The sequence below is a fragment of the Crocuta crocuta genome, unplaced genomic scaffold (assembly GCF_008692635.1).
Source record: "Crocuta crocuta isolate KB4526 unplaced genomic scaffold, BGI_CrCroc_1.0 scaffold35, whole genome shotgun sequence".
NCBI lineage: Eukaryota > Metazoa > Chordata > Mammalia > Carnivora > Hyaenidae > Crocuta > Crocuta crocuta.
The window spans coordinates 7,573,363-7,590,484 of record NW_027530625.1 but is presented as its reverse complement, the minus strand read 5'-3'; the positions used below and the strand labels follow the sequence as shown (position 1 = coordinate 7,590,484).

At 56.4% G+C, this 17,122-nt stretch overlaps 1 protein-coding gene across 1 annotated transcript in view; it reads right to left on the bottom strand.

Annotated features, from left to right (window-relative positions):
* Nucleotides 1–15,087, bottom strand: part of PRRC2B (proline rich coiled-coil 2B) — a 60,509-nt gene extending 45,422 nt beyond the window's left edge. The window contains 8 exon segments of the mRNA XM_077768473.1: nt 764–907; nt 3,783–3,877; nt 5,044–5,165; nt 6,509–6,580; nt 6,676–6,778; nt 9,543–9,720; nt 10,974–11,143; nt 14,989–15,087. Coding sequence (XP_077624599.1) covers nt 764–907; nt 3,783–3,877; nt 5,044–5,165; nt 6,509–6,580; nt 6,676–6,778; nt 9,543–9,720; nt 10,974–11,088 — 829 coding nt within the window. The 5' untranslated portion in view covers nt 11,089–11,143; nt 14,989–15,087.
* Between the last annotated feature and the right edge of the window lie 2,035 nt (nt 15,088–17,122).

The following is a 17,122-nucleotide window of genomic DNA, read 5'->3' as shown; positions in this document are numbered from 1 at the left end:
AAGTCCTGCTATGTAACCCTGCCAACCCCTTGGCTAGACCCCAGATGAGGGGACTGTGGAGACAAATCCTCTACAGGTTACAAAACAATCCCCAGGGGACCATGTTCAAAAATAGAGATTCTTGGAGCGCCTAGGTGGCTCAGTCGGTTAAGTGTCCGCCTCTTGATTTTGGCTCAGGTCATGAGCTCATGGTTCGTGGGTTCAGGCCCCTGGGTCTCTGTGCTGACAGCGTGGAGCCCTCTCTCTCTGCCCCTCACACAATCACGTGATCCCTCTCAAAATAAACAAACTTAAAAAAAATATAGAGATTCTAATTTGGCTGAGGATGGAGGAGGGCTGGAAACCAGCCCTTGTCGCAAACTCCCCAAAGGATCCTGACAGGAAGCGGCTAAGGCTCAGGAACCACTGGCTTAGAAAACCAGCTCCTGAATCAGGGCCAGAGTTAACGGGTCCCTGGTCTGTCTTCGCCAGGCGCACCCGAGCAGAGCAGAACTCCTGTGTGAGGACAGCCGGGGAACAGACCGGCCCGGCCCGGCCCAGAGGACGAGAAAGGAAAGACCTCGGGACCAGCCTGGGGAGCAAGTCCCACGGAGGGGGGAGCAGACAAAGGGTTAGCAGCCGCGCTTTCCAGGCGGGGAGCCTGCACCCCGGGAGCTTCAGCTCGGTGAGGACACGCGTGCTTCTAAGAGGCAGAGAGCCAGGAAGACAGGGGGGAGCCCCGCGGCGCCCACGGGTGCCCGGACAGGGACTGCAGCTCGCTCACTCTGAGGGCGGAGGCTTGGTCCTGGCCCATACGACAGATCGAAGACGCCCCTTTCTTTGCCAGCCTTGTCCTGCCCTCCAGCTGCTCTCAGCGTCGGAAATTCCTCGGGAGAGAAGGATAACAGTCGGCTTGAGCCCCTTAAACCTGCCAAGAAAACCAGAAAGACCAGTTAGAGGGCAAGGGAGACGGGCATCGACGGTTCTCTGATTCGCCCGCTCCACGGGCCAGAAGCCACTCTGCCCTGACGTGGGCTCCTGTCAAGTGCGCCTTCTACGCTGGCATCGTGTGCTGGCAGGGGGGCACTGGAGGCCCCTCGGCGACAGGGGGAGGCTGGACGCGGGCCACACCACGCCCCTGCGGCTACCCTGCACGAGCTGGTTACAAAGGGCTCCAGCCCTGATCCTTCCCGCCGCCGGGAAAAGGCAGCACGGCCCTCACGTGGCCCCGGGGGACAGACGAGCACAGTCTTCAGGGAACTCAGCCCGGGGAGGTGAACTGCGTTCGTGTGGAGGTTCCGCCCACAGAAAGGCCTGCCCCCTCGTTCACCCCTCACGGGCACCAGGCGTTTTACTCCTGCCACCTTGGGATCGATCCCTTCCTCTGCTCGCTCATCCGGTCCCCAACGCCACAGGCCCGAGAGACGCGGCCCTTCTTTAACTCTGCGGGAGCCCCTCCCAGCACTTAGCGCTGGGAACCTCCGATCTATTTTGGACGAATAGATCATAAAAAAAGGTGCACTCTATGGTCCTCAGTGGGATTTGGTGCTTTTATCTGGACCAAATGCCCAGCACCATCTAAACTTAATATAACAGTAACAGCACGCGGCCCCGGGTGTAACTGAGGAGCGCCTCGTCCCCTAGGCGATAAAGCCCCACGTCCCCCCCACCTTCCCACCGCTGCCTCACGGGCCCGGGAGCTACAGCAGACTCTGCAGAAGCGGCGGCTGGCACGGGTGCAGAGCACAAGGCAGCACGGCCCTACTCGGCAGGAAGTTCCAGGGTCAGATACACCCGCCAGGGTGACAGTCTCCCGGAGGCCTGAGCGGCACCACTGCTCTGTGAAGGGGACTCGGGGTCCCTGCGGCAGGTTAAAAACTCACTGGCAAGGATGAAATGTGAAACTCATGCCTTGAACACACGGCAGATCTGGAGGCTGAAAACAAATGCTCAGTACATTTTTCTACCTCAGCAGTTACAAAGGTCTTACTAGATGCATGAATTAAACTTCCCCTCCACAGATCAGAAGGATTAACTCAAAATCTCAAGCCAAAGTGGTGGCTCTCCTAAGGTTTCGGCGCTCTAGAATGTTCCCTACCAGTGCCGTGCGCCACGTGATCTCTGCCGTGAGAACCTGAGGCAGGAACATCCGGGGCTGCTTCTGAGGTCCCACCCCACGAACCCCTGGCATCCACCCGCACCAGTCAGGGACCCCACCCCCCAGGTCCGACCTGGGTGCAACAGGCCTAAAGGTCACTCGCTCCGCGCCACAGTCTATCGACACAGGAGAGCCCTTCTGAGCTGCAGTCGTGAACCTGTGTGGGGGGGACAACGCCAAGTGCCCACAGCCCTGCTGGCACCATGGACTCGTGACAGCAGCACAGGAGGGGGACCCAGGGTTGTCGGTCCCTCCTCCCAGCTCCTGGGCTCTGCCGCCTCCCAGATGCACAATCACACATTTACAGAAGGTTCTGCTGTGTTCTGGAGTGATTTTCTAAATCTCGTCTTATTTTTCATAGGAAATACAATCATGTGCTTCAAAAGTAAGAAGCCGCAGAAAAGTACAGACTTGCGCCCACCCGCATGCCCACCTGCCTACTTCTGACGCGCTGAGGAAACGGGCAGCGTCCCCCCCCCACTCAGGCTTCCTTCCGGAGATTTTTTTTTTTGATGCACGTTCATTTTCTGTAAGTACACTTTCCCTCGTCCCAATTTTTTTCATGAATAGTAACACACTCTACATATTATTCTGAACTCTTTTCCATTTAAGAATATATCCTAGAGATCTTGCCAGATCCATGGAAAACTACCTTTTTTTAGAGACAAGTAGTATTTCTTCAGGGCACCAAGATTTAATGGCCATTTCAAGCGACTGTTTCCGATCCTCCCCTACCATAAGTCTCCAACGAGTATCTTTGGACTCTATGCCATTTCTCACATCGGCAAGCAGCGTTTCTGGGGTGATTTTCCTCCAAGTGGAAATGCTAGGTCGAGGGTGTACGCATTAGTATTTCAATCGGCAGCACCAAGCTGCCCACCAAAGGGCTGTGCCAATGTAGTACTTTTTAAAACTCTGCAGTTCTTTTTAAATAAAAATTAATGCACTTGATTTACTTTAAAAAATCCTCACCTGCAGAGTAAAAGCTGTAGAAAGCAAAGACTGCTGTTAAAACGGTCTAGTGGGTACTCTTTGTAAAGCCTCTTTAAAGACCTAGTTTCGGGGGACTGAAATGAAAGGCTGGCCGCCGCCCCACCTGCCCCGCCTATCTCACCCCACAGACCAGTCGCTAAAGCTCCCTCCCGCCCTCAGCTCCTGCACAGGAGCCGGAGTCTGACACACTTGGCACGCTGACTGATGTGTCGGGGACACAGCCTTGTCCAAGCACACGGGGGCCCCCACCCAGAAGGGGCGCGTGCGCCAGGTCGGAGGGAGGGCTTGGGGCAGGATGTTCGCGGTTGCTCTACACGAGCTACAGAAGGCAGCTGGTGAAGGCTCGGCTGCCAGGGGCACGCAGAAAGCCCATGGCCTNTGCAGGCAGGAAGAGCAAGCATGGACCGCCACTCCCACCTGCAGCCTCTCTTTCCGGTGCGGGGGCATCGCCCAGTTTGGTCTGTACGACGTGCTAGAAATATTCGAGCTATCAGTGGCAAACTTGTAGGAGGGCTTGTGTAGAAAAATCTGGATTTTCGGCCTCTCTGAGAAGCACCCACTGATCCTGGGCCCCTGTGCTCGAAGGGCTCCGGGGGCTGGGGAGGTGGGGTTGGGCGCTCTGGCTGCCCTCTCTGTCCAGGTGGGCCCTCACCTCTGCCCTGGGCCTGCCCCGGAAGCCCTCTCACCACCTGCTCCTCCTGCTCCTCTCCCCCATCGCCCCTCTGCGAGCAACACCTCTGACACTTCCTGTGTCGGGCGCGACACAAACGGCACCAAGGACCGTGTAAGCCGCGAAAGCTCTGATATCACCGTCCAAAAAGCAAGCGGCCCAACTCCCAGGCCCAGAGGCTCTCACCACAACACGCCTCCTCCTGGAAGGCCCCAGGAGAGGAAGTGGATGCGTGTCAGCCACACCACTGAGCAGGTATCAAGGGCACAACCCCACAGCCTNCCCAGCCTCTAGCCGCCCCACAGCCCCCAGGAGGGATGTCAGGGGTGGTAACGTTCAGTGAAAGCAGAGAGCGGACAGGCCTGGCGGACGCAGCGCCTCGACCGCCAGGGGCAGAGGTAAAGGCTCCTCCGGGCAGCAGCTCACTCCGGTGAGAGGTTCCACAAAGCTTTGGCCAAGGGCTGCCTAGACCCGGGCNCTCCAGAGATGGCCAGCCCCCATCCTAACACGTGTCTCAAAAGCCACAAGCCACTGCGGACAGAGGAGCACCGGCACGGGAAGGCCGGCGTGCCCGATCCCCACTGGAGGGGCCACCGCACCGCCCCCGTGATCACTGTCATTCTCCAAGGCACAACCAACCACTCAAGTGAGAGGCCTCCCTCCTGCACGAAGCCACACTTGGCCGTCTTGCACGCAAGCCGGGGAGCTCGCTCACTGCAGCCGCGGCTCTGTGCCGGGCTCACCTTGCCCGAGCAAACCCCCCCACAGCCTGGGGAGGTCCTGTCCTCACAGAGGCCTGGAAAGGAGTGACTGGGCCCAGCCAGGAGGGCAAGGACCAGGCTGTCCACATCCCGAGCCCCGGGAGTCCCCAGCCACTTAGCCCGCCTGCCTCTCCTGACAACACTCAGCCTCACGGCCTCCCCGTCCACCCGAAGGTGCAAATGCGCAGAACACAGCTGGTATGGCACACCCTGGGCGGGACCTCACATGAAATAATCCCCCCTTCCCAGCACCCCTGCCTCCAGCGTCACCAAACTCAGGGCGGATGGCAGAGTCTGTCACTTTGCACATGGAGCCGACCAGATTTGACTGACACTCCAATCATTTACCAGGAGTCGCACTTAGCGCCCTGGAGGGGGGGGTCCACAGCCCCCCCAGACCACAGAAGGGACGTGCCGGCAATGTCACAGGGCAGAGCCCCAGGGTCCCCCAGGACACACAGGACACACCGGGGCACGCCCACTGGGTGTCTGCAGGCTGCGCGAGGGCGGCCCTGCCCTTGCCCACCGAAGGCACCGACCGGGAAGAGACGGGCTCCAGGGCCGAGAGGGGGCTCCGAATGCTGCCGTTAGAGGGCTGCCATGCCTGAGCCGGGGCTTTAGGGACCGGGAAACACTGGGAGCCCCATTCCCACCACGGTAGGAAGGGCTGAGCCCAGGGCAGAGCGGGCAGCGTGCCAGCCCCAGGACGGGGCTCCGACCCTCAGCGATTTTCCTCGACAGATGCCAAGACCACAGCAGGCCCCAGGCCAGACCCTGCCGCGCTGGGGCAGAGGCAGAGACACACTTGAGGCAGCTCCGAAAGCGAGTCGGACGTCCAGCCAGGGCAGGCGACCGATGCAAACCCAACTCAACTCTGTGCCCTGACTGGGTGACGGGCGCCGGTGGATTCGGGCCAATGAAAACTGAGTTCCGCATGAATGTGGATCTCTTCTCCCTTTTCCTTTAATTCCAAAAGCACAGTTCGGGGTTGGTGGGGATGGGACCTCAGACCTGCTGCTGCCCCGGGAGCAGTACGGCTCAAACACACCAGTGCAGGTTGTCTCCCAAACAGCTGCAGAATGCTAGACATCTGCCCACATGTCCTGTGGTTTTCTACAGGATTAGCAGACATCTCCTCCAGATCTCCAGCTACCAGCTAAGTATACTCTCCTGCTGGCCTCTGGAACCCACACAGACTCAGATGGACTGAGTGTATTACGAGCTCTGGCTCATTAAATCCTAACTTTCCGCTTAGGAAAACATTTTATTTATTTAAAGATTTAATTTTTTTAAATATTTTTTTAATGTTTTATTTATTTCTGAGAGAAAGAGAGACAGCATGAGCAGGGAAGGGTCAGAGAGAGAGGGAGACACAGAATCCGAAACAGGCTCCAGGCTCTGAGCTGTCAGCACAGAGCCCGACGCCGGGCTTGAACCCATGAACCATGAGATCATGACCTGAGCCAAAGTCGGACACTTAACCGACTGAGCCACCCTGGCATCCCTAAAGATTTGATTTTTTGAGGCATCTCTATACCCAACATGGGGCTCAAACTCACAACCCTGAGATCAAGAGTTGCGTGCACTGCTGACTGAGCCAGCCAGAGCACCCCTCAGAAAACACTTTAAATGCATCAACAAATAAAGGGTCAAAGATTGGTATTTCCCAAGTGTGTTCTGAGGAACAGCAGTGTCTGAAGACGTTCAGTTAGGAAGGCTTCCCAGGACAAGTGAGTTCGGGGGATGCTGCCCCCCGTGTCATTACAGGCTCACAACACACATGAGCACGTCAGAGACCCTGACGAGAAGTCTGACGGTAAAGGAGCGTGCTTAATTTTGGTTTTCAACTCACCGGACCCCCCGAACGTTCCTGTGGCCTAACTAGTCCCCCACGGAGCACATTCAGGGGACCCTGGTCCAGCATAGAGCCGGCCCCAGCAACCTCACCGCCGGGTAAGTCAACAGGGAGCTGACTGGTTGCCCGTACTCCGTTCTGCATCTGCGGTCTTTCTCCAAGAGCTGCACATGCAGGCACCTCCAGGGAACCAGGACAGCCTCCCGTGCCCATTTCCCGCAGCCGCCCGCCAGGCTCAGCCCCTGGAAGCGGCACCTACCTCCTGGCTGCTCGACTGTGTCGGCTTCTGTAAGCTGGAGACAGGCCTCTGCAAACCCGGCTGCGGCAGCGACTCCGGCGGCTGAGAGCCCGTCGCACTGGAACTGGACAGGGCGGGGGGCACAGGGGTCAGATGGGCACGTGCGGGCCACCCCGTGCTTCCCGGAGCGGTGGCTGCTCGGCGGCCCAGGGGCAGCACGGAGCCTGTCCGGCAGGCTCTGACGCCACAACACCCACGAGAAGCTGGGCCCCATCCAAGGCCTGCCGGCCAGAGCCTCCTCGGGTCCTCGGTCCCCCCGGCAGTGCTTCTCTTGCAAAGGCTGGAAGCTCACCCCAAACAAGGGCCGCAGAGGCTGCCAGCAGGGCAGCGGAGTCAGCACAGGGGAGGGGCTCGGAGCCCCTCACGCCTGACCAAGAGCTCCCGTCTGTGCAGAGGGCTGATGGCTTCGCAACGTCATTTTTTTCTTCTCTTGGCTTAGAGAAGAAATATATGCCCATAGTGGAAATAAATTTATAAATACATAGAACACAGAATCTGTCACGATCTCCTCCTCCAGAGAGAAATGCTGAGCGGATTTTTCTATATACGTGTGTGTGTGTGTATATATATATATATATATATATGTATGAACATAGTATTTTTTTTAACACCACACGTACAACTCGTAACTCGTTTGTCGCTTACTGTATCAAACGCGTTTTCAGGACGACGCCTGGACCCACTTCTCTGTTCCAGTGACATGGTGCAATCAGCTGGAGAGGCCCTAACGGACCAATCCCCAACTTTGTTTCCCATTACTGGCCAAACTGCAACAAGCACTTTTTATACGTGACCTGGCACCTTTTCGTCTAAGTAATCCAGGAGTCTAAGTTCTTAACAACGGGACTGCTGGATCAAAAGACGTTTTGAAGTTTAAGAGATATTGCCCAAGTGAGCGCCCAAGAAGGCGGGGTCAGCTGACACCCACTCCCCCAACCAAGGAGGGGCTCTGAGGAAGACATCTGTCTGCTCACAGTCACGCCCTCATCCCGCTGAGACCCAAGGAGGCCAGCAATCCGCTCAGCCAGTGCCCCCAATGCCGGGGGCTCCCCAGGAAGCTAAGCCAAAAGTTCCACACACAGGCTTCCAGGGTTTACGTGAGCCAAGAACTCGCCGGGCAGGATTCCTACATAATGAAGGCCACTCACGCTTACTTCATCTTCTATCTACAACAGAAGCTTCCAGCTAGTGTTGCTTTTGTGTTCTCCAAGCTCAGCATGGAGTCCCAGTAGCTGCGGCCCTCACTGCCACCTCCCTGATACTCCACGGGAGGACGGATGTGGCCCCGGGGCAAGAGGGGACCAGCACCTGGGGTCCACGGCCTTGTCCAGTGTCCCGTCCCTACCTCGTCCCTGGCTGACGTGAGGCAGCACTACCGGCCCCATTAAGGTCGCCTGATCCCTCCCATGGCCACGTTGGCAGAACCCGATTTGAGGAGGGAGTGACGCCTTGTCCTCTCTCTCGGGAACTTCCCTGTAGCAGAGGCATTTCAACACTCACGTTGAAACGTACAATATCCATTTCATTAGAGGGTCTGTAGCATCTACCGTGTGGATGGAATGACAGCAGCGGCAGTGGACACCTGCCACACACGCCCTCCGTCAGGTTCCGTGCCGGGGACATGCCCTGCGTGACCCGGTCCGTTTCTTACAACCACCCAGGCAGTATTCCTACTTCGCAGGACCCTGGAGCACTGATCAAGGAATTCTCCAGGTGCCACAAAGCTACTGGTAGGTAGCCTGGCCGATTCTAAAAGCCAGGCCACACCCCCACCCAGTAGGACCCCTAAGCAAACCGTGAGAAAATTTTTAAAAACAGCTTTTCAGACTCGGCTTTGGTGACTGCTACTCTACGCTCATCCGCACGAGTTACGCACTCACTCTCTCCATCTGGTGCAAAGAAAGCGCGGGCAGTTTTACAGAAACCGCCATGGCCGTGGCCAGTGAGAGAAAAGGACGCAGGCCGGCGGGCTGTGCTCTGGGTCACTTACTCTCTGGATCCCGAGCCTCGGCAGCCAGAGCACAAGAGATTGAGGGCAGGAAGATGCACGGGACCAGACGGTTTTGTTCTCGCTCCGCAACGGGCAAACCCCAGAGGCAGGGTCCTAGTCGTCACAGTACAAACCCCACACTCTCCCCCTGGCTGGCGCGCAGCGGAGAAGCCTCGCGGTGGAAGGAGAGGAACCCGGGCGGGGGCGGGCGGGGACGGCCCAGGTTTCGTGCCCGGGGCAGAGCTGGCGCCAGCCCCACGACGCAGTGGCAGCCACGACACTTACTCTGCTGCTCTAATGGGGATTCTCGTGCCAGACCCTGGGCCTCCGAAGGCTCCCGGAGGTGCCAGGCTGGCAGAGGGGTGAGCCTGCACAGAGGAGGCACACCGACCCTCCATACTGAGGATTCATCCTTCGTAACTGGGTCTGCTGGGAACAGCTAACCGCAGCAGCCGCGTGGGACGCTGCTGGCCCCGCAGCCCAAAGTCGGCCGCCCGGAGCCCGGCACACAGGGACACCCCGGAACGGAGCGTTCGAGCACCCGCTCTGTCCACAGAGCCCCTTGCTGGCTCAGGAACTGGCTCTGAGGCATTGCGTAAGCTCCTCTGGGGGGAGGCGGCCCTTCCTAATAAGGCGCAGGGGACACTGGCAGCCGGGGACAAGGCGGCCCACAGAGGCACGGCTGCGTCAGCTCCAGAAGGCGGGGGGCAAGAAACAACTAAGCAGGGGGAGTCAGGGCAGAGGCAGCCTCCTTCGGGGTCTCCCCCGCTCTCCAGCTCCGCCGCCTGCAGAAGGGAAGGCCCCGGCTGGCCACCCACGCGTGCCCCGCGGCGCCCACCTCTTTGGGTCTTGCTGATCCTGCTTGTTTGCCCATCCCGTCCCGTCCTTGGGAACTATAACGATGTTGGGGTCGTTTCCTCTGTTTTCAGACTTCAAGCTCGGCAGGTTTGCAGGTGGCGGCATACGCCGGGCTGTGGCAACTTTCCCGAGACTCTGCAAGCCATGGCGAGGAGTAACTGCAGGGAGAGGGGGGCGGGGCGGGTTCAGAAGCTCTCTCAAGCCCTAAGCGACGACGACAGAGACGCCAAACCACCCCCTTAAAGGGCGGCCCGCGTGCCAGCAGACCAAAGGGCCCGGCAGCTGCTTTCGCCACTTTACAAGGCCTTCACCGAGGCCCCAGACACTGGGGAGCTGCCGAGGCTGCAGAGACGTGCACTTCACTAGCGGGCAGGGGCGCGGAGCGGATGACGGGGGCGGGGAGCCGGGCCCAGAAGCCTCCCGCCCACACGGTAACCATCTCTCTGCAAGTTGAGACTGCTCCGGCCTCGCTGGCAGGACCCAAGGGCCAGCCTCCACCTAGCCCCGGGGCCGAAGCTCAGCAGGGCCATCGACATGCACAAAATCCTCCCGGGGTGTGGACACAACAGGATTTTCCCACCAACTTCCCGAACATCAGAACCATGAAGCCTAAAACCGGTTACTCTAACGCAAATTCAGTTCCACTCTACCCGGGGCGGGGCGGGGGGACATGACACACTCTCTGTGGCTGTAACAAGGTAAGACAGTTGAGGAAATAATTACAGTGAAAGAAAGGGTATCCAGGCTCAAAATGTGACATCAAACCGGAGCAGAGGAAGTGACCCTATGTCCCCAAAACTGCCTGGTGACCCCTCCACGCCCAGAATACTGTCTGAGCAGGCAGGGACCCTGGGGTCAGGACCTGGAGTTCCTCACGGAAGGGAAAGCGTAAAGAATTGGCCTCCAGGGGCGCCTGGGTGGCTCAGTCGGTTTAGCGTCCGACTGCGGCTCAGGTCATGATCTCACAGTTGGTGGGTTCAAGCCCCGCGTCGGGCTCTGTGCTGACAGCTAAGAGCCTGGAGCCTGCTTCAGATTCTGTGTCTCCCTCTCTCTCTGACCCTCCCCTGTTCATGCTGGCACGCTCTCTCTCAGAAATAAATAAAACATTTAAAAAAAAAAAAAGAACTGGTCTCCAGCCCGGTTCTTACCTGAGGATCTGACGGCGTCTACTGATTTTCCTTTATACTTATCAAACANCGTCCGACTGCGGCTCAGGTCATGATCTCACAGTTGGTGGGTTCAAGCCCCGCGTCGGGCTCTGTGCTGACAGCTAAGAGCCTGGAGCCTGCTTCAGATTCTGTGTCTCCCTCTCTCTCTGACCCTCCCCTGTTCATGCTGGCACGCTCTCTCTCAGAAATAAATAAAACATTTAAAAAAAAAAAAAAGAACTGGTCTCCAGCCCGGTTCTTACCTGAGGATCTGACGGCGTCTACTGATTTTCCTTTATACTTATCAAACAGGCTGAGAGTCGAATACTTGCTTTTCCCATCCTTGCCCTTGGTTATTTGCCCCAAACGATCGGACATTGCGATGAAATGTCATCTAGTAAGGAAATTTTTCTCGGCACCGCTCCCGATCTGCCTTTGAAATGTAAGAAAGAGAGAGAGAGAGAGAGAGAGAGAAAGAAAATAGAGTGTTAATCCACCAAAGTCCCTAAGCCAGCGGGCTGAACCCTTCAGGGATCATGGATCTCCTTGAAGACCTGAAGAAAGCCCTGGATTCTTTCCCCAGAAAAACATCCTTACCATTGCATAAGCTGTTTTGCTCACATTTAAAGAGCAACTCCGTGTAGGTACCTTCCCCAACCCCAAAGTTCAGAAGTCTTACTCTGTCTGAACTGACCAGAGTCTACCGCTCACCAGCAACACAGAAATGTGAACTTTCCCACATGGCCCTCCAGCCAAGTCAAGGACCGCTCTTCAAGATGGAAAAACAAAACCTCACCTCTGTAGCAGATCGACATAACATCAAAACTAAGGCAGAGCAAGGGAGGTCTGCAACCCGCCTATGGAAGGCTGTTCAGTTCAAGGATGAACGAAACAAAGGGAAGCCATCAAAAATCATTCTTCAGGAACAGCCTGGGTGTGTGCACTTTTCCAACTAAGGAACCAGCGTCCAGAGAAAAAGCATCTGCTAGGGGAACATAAGCAGGGCTCTCTGGGGTGCAGGTACAGAAGAGGAAGCAAGGATTCCCCGGGGAAAGACCATTGGGGGGGAGGGAGAGCTGTAGCGGCGACACTGTCCCCTCCACTCGGAAAATCTTGAGGATGACAAGAAAGAACACCCTGCCCTCTGCCACTTTCTGATTTCCTAGGGGCTTCACCAAGTCCATCGGCTCTTCACGCATTCATTCACTCCAACAGCGAGCGCGTGCCTGCCGGGGGTGAGTGAGTGCCACGTGGCAGGCACTGGGGACTCAGGGCCACGGGTTCTAAGAACTCGACCGTGAAAAATAAACTCGGAGAAGTGACCATCACTTCCCGTTGGAATTAACGCATGGGGAAGAAAGCCAAATAAACCAGAGTGCTAACGTATTTAGCGACAAAATGGAGGAAACTGTAAAAAACATCCGCTGATAACCAAAGGACCTTGGTGGCCGCACCAGCTCGCTTTGCTGTCTTACCCTACTCTGAGGCCACGCAGGCCAGAAGGAGCACGCTCAGTGTGCTGGCACAGCGTTCTACACCCGAGATCACTCTGAAATAAAACCCTATATATTACGATCCAAGACTGTATAAAGCACAAGGGCAAAATTCAATTATAAACTGAGGCCAAGAAAGGCGCACCAGGGGACAGTGACATCACACGCCTCCGGGCACACCACGCCTGGCACCACGCCAAGTGTGAACCATGCCGCTGGTTCTGACACAGAGCCGGGAACATCTGTCCTCTCATTCAAGAAATCTTGACAATGAAGGAAATCTGTAGGAGGGGGGCCTCCACGAAGAAACAAACCCGAGACGCCCCAGAGCGCTCACAGGCCCCAAGTGCCCAGGTTACGCGTCAGCGACCTTCCCCCAGTGCGTCTGCCTCGTGTGCCAGGAGCAAAGAGGGACCAGGGATGGGAACTGGCCAAATGTGTCCAATTTCGGATTCTGGTGCCCGGGGGTCCCACAACACACCGCTTTATCTGTAGATCTCCCAGCCTCTCCCTCCGCCCCCCTCCCCGGAGCTGGCTCCCGGGAGTTTCGCCCCCGCCCCACTAAGAATACCGTCCCTCCCCCACGCTCAGGGCAGGGACTAGATTTCATTTCATCAGAATAAGTTGTATTTAACAGGCTATCAAATGTAAGTCAATTTGAAAGTCTCCATTAAGATCAGAAGAGATCTAACTTCTAGACACTTCTATCAAATCAAAAGATCATGCGGATAAAAATAACAAAACCCCACACCCACACCCCCCACACTATTAACAGAAGCCCTGGAGACTTCCATGTGGCGCCTGCCTCACGGAGCTTACAGTCCCCAAGGGGTGGCAAACACCGGTCAGCGTCCCAGCCAATGGCCTGTTTGTCATAAAGCCCTCAACCTAAGAATGATTTTTAAAATCGTTTTTCACATTTGTTTAAGAAAAAACAAAGAATGTGTGATAGCCATGTAGCCCGCCATGCCGCATGTAAGCAGACTTGGCTGACCCTGGGTCTAAAAGGCAAAGCCTTGAGCAAGCACGTTCACAAGTCTCCAGGAGGGAGGGGGCTCTGGGTGGTTCATTCGGGTGAGCTTCTGACTGTTGGCTCAGGTCATGATCTCACAGTTCAGGAGTTCGAGCCCTGTGTCAGGCTCTGTGCAGACAGCTCGGAGCCTGCTTGGGATTCTCTCTCTCCTTCTGGCTCTGCCCCTCCCCCACTCCCTTTGTCTCTCTCAAGATAAATCAACTTCAAAAACCTGTCTCCAGCAAGGAAACAGATGGGGGGGAGGGGGAGCATCCCTACTGCTGGGCCAGGAGACCCGTGGGGGCGGGGCCCAGAACAAGGGGGAGGGGCGGGGCAGAGCACCCTAATCCCTGGACTGTGATCAGCACTCAGGGACTTGTCTACTTAGCACTCTCTTTACAAACTCATGTCGCGTGCTGCATAGCCAAGCTCACATCCCGACTCCCGGACCTGTGACTTCCTTACCTTACGTGGAGAAAAAGGGATCCTGCAGACATGATTAAGGTAAGGATCTCAAGATGGGGAGATTATCCTGGATTCTGTAGACAGGACAGGAGCGGGAGGGCTATAGAGTCAGAAAGGCGCGGCTTCCAGAGCTAAGGCTGGAGCGCTATTTAAGGACTGGTGGGGCCACCGCAGAGGTGCGGGGGCCCCTGGACGCCGGAGACGGGGAGGAAACGAGTCTCCTGTGGAGCCTCCAGAGGAAGCGAGCCCAGTAAGACTCACTGAGACTTCTGAGCTCCAGAACTGCAAGAGGGCACGTCTGTGTTGTGCTACGTCACCGGATTTACTGTAACTGGTCATACACTCGTTAACAGGCTTTTATTAGGCGGGCACTGCCTTGTGCCCAGCACTGAGGCCGGGCCGCGGCAGAGGGGGGCTGGGCCCGCCCCTCCCCCTGCCCAGCCCGCAGAGACCACGGGACCACCCACAGTCACAGAGCTCATTAATGAGAGACCGGTTCCAGAATTTTTCACGTGAGCACAATGATGAAAACGGCTCCTCTCGGCCACCCCCGGCCGACGGAGAACCTACACACACTGCTGACGAAAAGCCGCGTGGTGGGGCCCCTTCCCGGCCACGTAGCTGCGGGACTGCGGACTTAGCGCTGTCAAACTTCCTAACTATGGAGTCCTTTAGGAAATTACAAACCAAACTGACAAAGAGAAGAAAAAACTACTAACCCGCCTATCCAATTCCCACACGAAACCTTAACGTGCTTGATGTTTACACATCGAAGGTCTTTCGATTCTGAGACCTGGCAGAAAATACTTGTTTCCACCGACAGTGATCAAAAAGTCTTCTTAAAATCCGTCGGCACAAACTCCTGCCAGTTCTCAAATACAAACAGGTCCTTCTTGGACTGACTCCCCACTGCCTGGGTCCGTGGGCAGAGGCTACAGTGAACATAGATGGCTCTCTCGGGCCTTCCTGGGGACAGCACACTTCTGAGAACTAACCTGTCCGCACCCCCACCCCCAGGAAGCACTGGAGACTGGAAGCCTGACCACACCCTGACTCCTGGCACCCCTGGAAAAATTTAAAGAAAAACCCTGGGCAAAGGGGATCCACTCTCGTGGGGAATTCTGTCCATGACTGTTAGCTGGCCCACGACTGTTGCCTGAGGCCCTCCCAAGAAATCCCACCATTCAGCAAACCTACTACACTGGGGCCCCTTGCAAAGGGCACCCCAAAAAAGCCAGCACAAGCACACGCTGGACCGACGCCCGCATTCAATCTGGTTTTTGGTGCCCCCTCCTCCCGCTTTCTCACCCAGCTCTGCGCCTCCTGGCCACGTGAGCGGCTTCTCTCGCCCTCAGTTTTCCTGTCCACAGAATGGAGAGGCCGAGACAAGAGCTCACAAGTCGCAACCAGTTCTAAAAAAAAAAAAAAATCAAACACATCAGTGTGAATAACCCACAGCCACAGCATTTACAAACAACTTCTCATCAAGGTGGCCATCTCCTGCCACGCACCTGCTACTGCATTCCAACTTCCTACCTAAAGCTGGGATGCTGATGGGCGACGGAGTCTCCGTTGCTATGGAGACAGCACCTGTGGGGGAGGGGCCGGACACCTCTCATTTCAATGGTGGACAGTAAGACTGCACTGACGGAGGGTCTTCTGGTCCTCATTTTCCCTTTAGAACAGGGGTGGCCGAATTACTCTCAGCCTGAAGAATCCGCAGCAGAGGCCTACGAGGCCCGCAAAGCATCACCTATTTGCTGTCTGGCCTTTAGGTCACAGACACTGGCCTGACAGTATCCAAAGCTCCTTTCATTAGGCCACATTTCACTGGGCACAAATCCAAAACACAAATATAATCACTTGGGTTATTACTGCCGTACTTGGGGCCCAGCCCAGCCCCACACCCAACTGGCTACTCTGTGTGCCCCTTGGTTTTCATAAACCTCGGGCCGGGAGCATTCACTGCTAATGGGAGCTTGAACAGCTTACAAGCATCTGCCGAGTTGCTACCCACCAACACACACGCACACACACGCACGCACGCACAATGCCTGACTGGCCTCATCAGATGGCAGAAAAGTTCAGGCAAATATCTGGCTGTGAACGTGAAGCCAGTCAAGGAGACAGAACATTTTTCTCGGGGGGTAAGAGGCGTGTTCGCTCAAGCCTGACTCACGCCCGGCCGGATCTGTGGGACAAGAATTGGCTGAGACACACCAGGTCCTTGCAGATGGGCATGAGCGAGCTTGGCTCATAGCCACCGCTTTCTCTCCCTCGCGTAGGTAACAGAATTAATTTGTTCTCCCCCGAATAAAACTACCTTGGACCCTCCGTATTACATATATAACAGCCAGGGGTGGCCGCCTACACCCCAAACCCTCCATTTCCCACAGCAGCCACTCTGAGACAGCAGGGAGGCACGCCACGGGGCCCTGGAGCATTCTGGAAATGGCTGGCCTAAATGAAAATTTTGCCACTAGGCACAGGAAAAAAGGGCTGAATTCCACGTGTGAAGAGAGGCGCCTGGGTGGCTCAGTCGGTTAAGCATCTGACTTCGGCTCAGGTCATGATCTTCAGGCTCATGAGTTCGAGCCCTGCGTCAGCCTCTCTGCTGTCAGCATGGAGGGCTAGTCAGCTTCGGATCCTCTGTCCCCAGCTCGCACACGGGTACTTACTGTCTCAATAATAAACATTTAAAAAAAAAAAAAAAGATCTGTATATTCTGACAAGTTATCTAAAAGAGTCCAAGAGGCCCCGGACTTGCTGGCATAGAAACAACCGAAAGATGCACCAACAAAGGCAACTTAATACGCAAGCCCCGCCTGTCCAGCAGGTTGCTGAGCCTGTCTGTTATCTGTCCACCAAAGGGAAAACCTCCCTGTACTCCCCATCTTATCAAAAGCCATTTCCGGGAACAGGATTAATTTCACACTGCCTGGGTCCCAGCCAGAGTCAGAAGCCCACCTGGCCAGGCGATCTGGGACGGCCTCTAACTCACCAGGGAGCCACCCCCACTACATGCTCACTCCTGAGGGCCAGGCACCTTGCTGACCATCCACGACCCGCATGCCCTCGCAGGGCTCCTCCCAAGAGCACTTTCTGGAAGATACCGTGGCCACCAACCTGATTTACAGAGGACACGAAGGTGTAGTAGGGATAGAGAAATAACTTGCCCAGGGTCACAAGACTACAGGACTTCAACCCTCTGGACACCTGGGGAAGGACCCAGTGTGTGCTCCGGCTCCAGGCTGCTCTCTCAGCAAGGCCAGTCGTTCAGGGAAGACCCAGGACCCGCTGAAAGAAGGGGTTCAGCCTAAATGCCAGAACAGCACGGCACAACCCGAAGCCCCCAGCCCAGTGTGGGGGGAAAGGCGGCGGGAGGTCCCTGCCTAGAAGGAAAGACCCCGCTGCTACACAGAACATAGCAAAAAGCCTGATC